At 36.4% G+C, this 7,838-nt stretch overlaps 2 protein-coding genes and 1 long non-coding RNA gene across 3 annotated transcripts in view; 2 read left to right on the top strand and 1 right to left on the bottom strand.

Moving 5' to 3' along the window:
• Positions 1-7,838, top strand: part of LOC134790059 (uncharacterized) — a 509,644-nt gene that overhangs the window by 202,658 nt on the left and 299,148 nt on the right. The window lies entirely within an intron of this gene.
• On the bottom strand, positions 2,065-3,172 carry LOC134790011 (ubiquitin carboxyl-terminal hydrolase isozyme L3). Its single transcript, XM_063760754.1, has 2 exons — positions 3,061-3,172; positions 2,065-2,949 (listed from the first exon to the last, which is right to left on the bottom strand). Exon 2 carries the CDS (start codon positions 2,929-2,931, stop codon positions 2,239-2,241), a length of 693 nt encoding a protein of 230 aa, XP_063616824.1. The 5' UTR covers positions 2,932-2,949; positions 3,061-3,172; the 3' UTR covers positions 2,065-2,238.
• Positions 3,465-7,607, top strand: LOC134790044 (sodium/potassium-transporting ATPase subunit beta-1-interacting protein 4). Its single transcript, XM_063760801.1, has 5 exons — positions 3,465-3,706; positions 3,784-3,921; positions 4,193-4,273; positions 4,981-5,239; positions 5,838-7,607. Exons 1-5 carry the CDS (start codon positions 3,653-3,655, stop codon positions 6,497-6,499), a joined length of 1,194 nt encoding a protein of 397 aa, XP_063616871.1. The 5' UTR covers positions 3,465-3,652; the 3' UTR covers positions 6,500-7,607.

Genomic DNA, 7,838 nt, shown 5'->3' on the forward strand with positions numbered 1-7,838 from the left:
CTTTTAATCAATATTCATGTAAATACAACAATTAACATTTGGAAGACCTATAGGAAGGCATGTGGGTCGTAATATATTAAAGGTTTTTTATAGGTCTACGGGCTTTAACCGCTATATTGGGTTGGTTTGCATTGGATATGCTATTCGTTTAACGATTAAAATTTGAATTTAATAAATTATTTAATTTTTAATGTCTTTTTGAAAAGCTTTATAGTTAGTTTTGGCAAAAATATTTAAAAATTCATAAATTAAAATAAGATGGTAGTAATTAGTAGCTATAGGATTTTAATAGGTCTGCGGGCGGTTACCCTATTTTTATGAAACTAATCGATATGCTCGAGTTTAGTGCCTATTAGTTAGGTCATTTTCCCAGTTTATTAGTTTCCCACTGCTTGTGTAGAATTGAATATTCACTGTATTTTTATAATCTAATAGTCAAAGTAAGATAATATTATATGCTGCTTGTGGCTAATATTATTGTTATTATAAAAAAAAATTTACCTACCTTTGCCACATAAAGGTAGGTAAAATTTTTTTTATAATTATATTTTACATGAGATGCATTATTTAGTTCTGATATATTTAAAATATGTTACAGAAGCGGGGTAAATCAACGTAATGGTACATTATTTGAATAAATTCAGAAATACACAATCTAAGAAAAACAAACAGGTAGTGGCCCAGAGTCCTATAAAAAAGACATCGAATTTCGGTGTTTCTTTGGTTTCTTAACCTTCTACTGATACCCCTTATGATGCTAAAAAAAATCTCACACCCATAATACAATGCTATGACAATGTAATCAATCATACGTCGAAGTCTTGGGCCGGAACCATGTGAACCTAAAAAAAGGCCTCTAGGCTTGTATCCCATCTTTGACGAAAAAATTCTGGGCAGCAGGAGGATATATACATATATTAATCATTGTTACTTTATATTAAAGTTTACGTAATTCGCATACATTAACCCTTTATAAGGCAGAGACGATTTGGAAACCACTTAGTTAATAAACATTTACGGAGAAGAACATCCTCTTTATTATTTAACTATAATGGTATTATATAGCGAATATATCAGGCTTTCTTTCCTCGTTCATACTTTTTCGGTCAGTATTTAATTTTTGTGTAATTAATTAATCTATAGTATGTGGTCAATTTATGCACTATGCCTGTCAAGGGAAGCAAGCTATCGTCATTGTTTCCATTATACTATTAAAAATATACACGTCGCTGTATCTAATAATTTGAATTATAGCTCTTGCAATTCACGATGGCGAGTAGCGAGACTCTTATTGGTATGATGACAAGGTCTAATTTTGATAAATCCACTCTCCATCGTGAATTGCAAGAGCTTATAATTTTTTCAGTGATATTCGTATATTAATCCTACCCACTACAAGATACACAATAATGTTCGATTTACCGTATGTAGTCAATTAGACGCCAGTCTGTACAGAGCACCTTATGTTTGTTATGTCAATGTCAATGAATAGGTGTATTGGAAACAGATCATCTGAAAACTCAAGTGCACTAACAGGCTGAGTGCATATATTGACCACATGTTTTTCTTAATGATTTCGTTTTTTTTTTGGCGTAGATGTGTTCCCCAGTGCATTAGAAACATGGTAGTGTATTTAACTTTCACGTAGCATATCTGTATAAATGGGGCCTTATAAAGGGTTAACAGATACAGCACATGTAGTCCAGTTAAGATACATTAAATATATGTAACAATTTTTATGTATCCAACACACTAGATATTGTTGCTATTATAAATTATATCCAATCCACCGTAATAGCAGACCCTGCCAGACTGGATTTTCATATTCATGTGTTTGTGTACTTACTGTATAGAAAGAAAATAAAATGACAATTGTAAATTAAGACAATTTAATAAATGAAATGGAATAGAAAATAATACTTATTTCTTATTTATATTGACACCTTACAATCTTAACTCAGTTGATACCTAGGTATTATTTTTCAGATTTGTCAATGTTCCAAGATACCTTTAATAATATTATTATCTTGGTGTTAGGAGGTAGAAATGAAACACTAATGTCTTAATAATTATTTTATTGGTATCACAAAAGCTTGCCTTGCCTCGCATTGCAGTTTTTTTATTAATTTTATTACAAGAATACTTTATAAGCTTAACATTTGAAGCACATTGCTTGAAAATGACCTACAGTCTTTTAAATTTTGGTAGGTTTAAAAATTGGTAAAAAGTTTAAAATGCTCAGTCAGTAGCAGTTAAAGCAACTACCGTGAAGCGGACCTCTTCAGGGTCTCTGGCAATGAACTCATTGCAAACCTTGGCTGCATCATCTAACAGAGTATCGGCAGTTGTTGGTCCATGGTTAACTGGAAAAGCCTTACGCCCATCCAGTTCATATAATGCACCATCTTTGTGTACAAATGTAATAAAATGATGATTGACAGGATCTTCGGCACTGGGAGTGTTAGTTTGGCCTTCCTGTGCCAATTCCTTATGAGCATTGATAATACCCTCAGTCTTCTCCAGCAGAGCTCCACGTGCTGCTGCATCCAGTCCTTTAGCTTCATCTAGGAACTTTTTCATCACACCATCATTCAGATGGATCTTATCAGTATTGTTACCAACGCTATGTACCAAGGCAATGGTTCCACAAGCATTGCTTAGATTTTGTTTCATATAAAAAATATTGCTAGAAACTTCTTGCCCTTTAGACAAAATGTCACTTTCCTCTTGCTGTTTGTGCTGTTCGTATTTCTCGGATAACGGGAAAAGCAGCATTACGGCTAGCACAGGGCGAGGCACCCAGGAGAGCATTTCGGAGTCCAATCCCATTACATCAACAATCGACCAGCTGCTCGGTACACCCAGCTTCTGTAGAAATTTGTTCATAACCTCCGGGTTAGATTCCAGCGGAATTAGAGCTTCGGTTGCCATTTTTTTTATTTTATTATTCTGAAGAAAAAAAAAATGTCAGGTTACCGGCGTCTTTTGGTTTGTTTTAAAAAGTATGTTTTGAACTTATGCATTTCGGTATATTGAAACAAAGTGTGAAAAAATACATACCGGTTATAATTTACTGAGCTGAGAGTCCGTTGCCCTGAAAGATTCTTCTCAAATGCTATTATACTATAAAAGAAGATGGATCAATACACACACCCTCGAAGAAACTTATTTGTCAATGCCACAGATAATGTACACTGTACGTAAATCCGTCAAATATCGAGCTTAGTCATGGTCTATAGTCTATGGAATCAGATCAATGGGCTCTACACACCTTACAATAATTACATGATTGATTAAATCGCGAACCGGACCGGCGAAGGTCGCGGTACGTCACGCCCGTCTATCAGTACTATAAACGATTAACAAAAATAAAGATATACATGACTATATTGTCGATGTATAATAACTGTCACTTTCATAAAAAACACCTTCGCAATCTATGATTTCCTACTACTACTACTATTAGCTAGTTTCGTTATGTTACCTTACCTATTAATTATTCTTGTTTTAATTTATTTCTATGTATAATTTGTCCTTTACTGTAATCGTTTTGGATTGAGTATGGCTTCGTTTATTTTTAAGTATATACATTACAACAAAGAACAAATAAACTTTTGTGGAAAATAGTAAAAGAGTACCTGATTTATATACAATGGCTATTTGCGAGTTAAGAGGGTTGTTATTGACCGTTTGTATTATCGAATTGGTATGTATTTTTTGTAATTTAAAAATTGATATGATACGTTTTAATTTCAATGCATTATAATCGATTTATCTTTGCAGATCATCACCGTACAACGTCAAGTGTTTGACTTCTTAGGTTTCATGTGGGTACCCATAATCGCTAACTTCGTGAATATTCTTCTGATAATATTTGGATCCTTTGGAGCAGTTCAATACATTACGAAGTACCTAATAGCGGTAAGTGGCCTGAGTCATTTCCTTGCCTATTGTTTATATAGATGAGTAATAAATTGGTCTGTTACTCTGCTGACCTATTTTAACTACACTGTTACATGTATATTACATGTTATAAATTTGCTGTTTATGAGTGCTCATAGTCCTTTGTAGTATGTATTGCTGCAAAATAAATTATTGATTCTAATACATTTAAACCAAGTACAGATCCACATGTACAGATTTCTAGCCTTAGATTTTTCTATGCTACAACTATATTTTTTTTCTTTTTCAGTATGCAATATGGAGTTTTATGTGGCTAACATGGAATATATTTTTAATATGCTACTATCTTAATCTTGGATCATTGAATAGGGTAAGTTTTCCAAAGGTGTAATTATTTATAGTTTAAATTGCATATAACTTATACTCTGTGAGTGTAGACCTCACGATAAGCTTAGAAAATGTAAAAGTGAAAAACATCCAGACATACAAAAGCATTTGGCCCAAGTTAAAACAGAGACCTTCGCTAACACTTTGGTCAATAGTTGAACTCAAAATGTTTATATAATTATTATAGTTAAAATTAAATGTACCTCTGTAATACCTATGTTAGAAATTGATGCTTTACTTACTTTCTGCAGTAAGTACAATATGCATGTGTGTATTCCTAGTAGAATAATCTTACAGGAGTTCCCAACCAACTAGATACTTAGAAAAGGGAGGGGGTGAAGTGCTTCACTGAAAAAGAAAAGGGTGGCCTGAAAACACTACTCTTTTAATGTGTTGATACCTATGCTAAATATTGACCATTTTCTTTTTTGCATTGTTTTTCCTAATTAGAATCATTCATAATGATTATGAGCTCTAAGGAGGCTTGAACTCAATCCTATCCTACTCCTGCATCAGATTAAAGGGTTAACATAGTTATGCAGTTGCACATTTGAGAAAACACACACATAGTACTTAAATTCTCTGTTGAATGTTTATAGTATGAGTGTAACAGTTATAAAAAGTTAAAGAATGTCAATGTGACAGCAAACAAGCAAAGCAGTTCTCTACAGTCAGTGTGTTTTAATCCAGGAAAGCGGCCTTCTATCCTTTGGGACAGGCAGTGTTAGCTGGTGGGAAGGCAACGGCTGGGGGTGCCAAACAGTATGGAGCGAGGAAGATGGCCCTGGCTCACTGAGGCCCACCCGCGTTGATGGCTGCTTCCTCCCATGGCATCACGTGGAGCTTACGCAGTCTGCTGTAGCGGCTTTTCTCACAATTGCTGCATTACCACTCTCCATTCTCTTGACTATTCAGTCATATAAGAGGAGAAAACCATCAGGAGCATCAGGTATATGTCAACAAAATTGGTATATCATCTCTTTGTTTCATTACTAAAGTTCCTTGTGTTCCTGCTGCCTGCACGATTTTGTCATCCTATCTTATTAGGCGTTTCTGTTTTTTTAAGTAGGAATTATTGAAGAATAATAAGTAGATAAAAATAAGTTTTTAAATAGCTACTTATTTAAACTTTCATGATTTTACACATTATTATTTATGAAAACGGGACTTAATCTCGTGTAATTAAGTTTCGAATTTAGATCGGACGTTTTTGAGGATAGCATTGTAGTAGTAGTAGTATAAAACACTTTATTGTACAAAAATCAACACAAAACAGGAAAAAACATTCGTCATTAGTACAAAGGCGAACTTATCCCTTCAAGTCCCCATGGTCTCGAAGAAAGACTGGCTAGATAACAATATTTTCTAACTAGCGTGACCATGGAGACAATGCCGTTCTTACAAATGTTAGAAGTAATTTTAAAACTTAATTATACGCGATAAAGTCGTATTTTTTTTAATAGTCATGTTAATAGTAGTGTTTTGAATACTTGTTTATAAAATCCTGTTTTTTATCCCAATTCAATGTCTATGTTATTTTATTATAGTAAAAGGCACTCTACCACGTCGGCCAGTCTACACGATAGAGCTTAGCCCCACCGAAACAAACGTAAGCGAGAGTTCTCTAAAACCGATGACGCCGCGTCGAGTCAAGCGCAGATCGGGCTCGCGAGGCGCCGGCTCGTCCGTGCGAAGATCCCGACGATCGTACAGGAACAACGGCTACCTCGCGTCCACCGCGTCGCTGCCCCGCGAGCCGCGCTCGCGCCCCGCCTCGGCGCACTCGTCCTACTCCAACTTCCACGCCGCGCGTCCCGCCTCCTACCACGCGCCCGACCCGGCCCGCGACGTCTACGAGCCGCCGCCGCCGACCGAGTCGGTCACCATCACTACCCAGCGGTACGACACGATCCGCGGACCCGGCGCCGGCTACGACGTCGCCGGGCCGTACGACCGGACCCAAAAATACGATCATCGAAACTACGAATCCAATCCGACGTATGGCAACGTGACGCAGGAGTACTCGGCTCACGACGTGCGCGCGGACGTGGCGCCGCGATGCGAGTCGCCGTACGGGCGCGGCTACGGCACGTGGGAGGCGCCGCCCCCCGCGCCGGCGCCGCCCTACTGCGCGCGCGCCGCCGCCGCCACGCCGCAGGCGCCCGGCCCGCCCGCCTACCAGCAGAACGACTATAACATGATGTCCTAGTTGCTAGTTTTACTGCCCCAAATGTCACACGGATGCAATACATTTTACTTCAATACAAGTGAAGTGACACATGAACCTTAAAGAAGCTCACGTCTCACACATGCAGCGGAGCGAAAGCGACGCCGCGGATTTTATTTGTAATTTTTACCTATGTGCCTTTTTCCAGTGACTGTTTTCTAGCTCAATTTTAGTATCTTTTTGTGATGTCAGCGATGCATCTGTTGTGGTGATAGTTTGATACTTAGACGTATTTGCAATTTCCTAAAGTATTGTTTAAGACTTTCTGTACTAATAATTAAGAATCTCCTTGTTGTGATGTATAAAATACATTCCTTTTATTATTTGTTAGGTTTAAGAATGTGACGCCTGTTATTTCTACTGTTGAATGTAAGAAGTGTTTTAATGATCGAATTTAGTACTTAGCACGAGTTAAATGTATGTTTTTAAAATCGTGAAGCTTTTATAACGATCTGTATTAAAATCCGAATTACTAACAAGTGTTAGGATACTTTATAATGTTTGTGAACTCAAACAGCTGATATTCCATTCCATTCTAATATTCTCACTGTTTTACTCTTAATAGCAAAATCAACAACGATATTGCTGCCATAAATATAATAATACTGTAATTAAAACCATTCCAACTGGATTGTATGTAAGTTGCGATTTGCAAAACACGACAGCTGTCCTTACACATTTTGTAGGTACTTTTAAGTATAAGATTAGAAGTTGAATCTTTATATTGCACAATATCACTAAATGAATCTCAATATTCGTATTCGTACAGGTTTTTACCAATAATCATTAATTGTAGTCTTGCCAAATGTCCTTTGTAACGTTGTCCGTCCAAGTAACATTAAAAAGTAATAGCTAAGACAAGATATAAATATTCGATTTGAATCGCAAGTTCGTAGTCATCAAATTAAGGTCATTTTACATATCTATGCGTCCTATTGTTGTGAATCAACATGTTACAAATGTGGTCCAATACTTAATTACTAGAAAAATGAGCTTTATTAGTTTTAAGTCAAGTTATTTTTTTAGTTTATTTTTAAGGAAAACTTTCCAGGTAATTTTATACCAAATACACACTTATGGATAAAAAAAATATTTTATTAATCTTTAAACCTACCCAAGTACTTTTCTAACTTAACCACTTTTTTATGCATGACTGCTTGTTGAAAAGCGGCAGTATTTCTATAGAGCGTGCGTGATCTATAGAGGGCAGCACAGGACTAAAGCCCTAAGTTTATGAGCGCTAAGAGATAATATTATCAATTTCTGATATTGGCCATAAGATGGCAGACCCTGGACCTAATTAAGGGAGCGAGCGTGCTGG

This window comes from Cydia splendana, chromosome 4, assembly GCF_910591565.1.
Source record: "Cydia splendana chromosome 4, ilCydSple1.2, whole genome shotgun sequence".
Lineage (NCBI taxonomy): Eukaryota > Metazoa > Arthropoda > Insecta > Lepidoptera > Tortricidae > Cydia > Cydia splendana.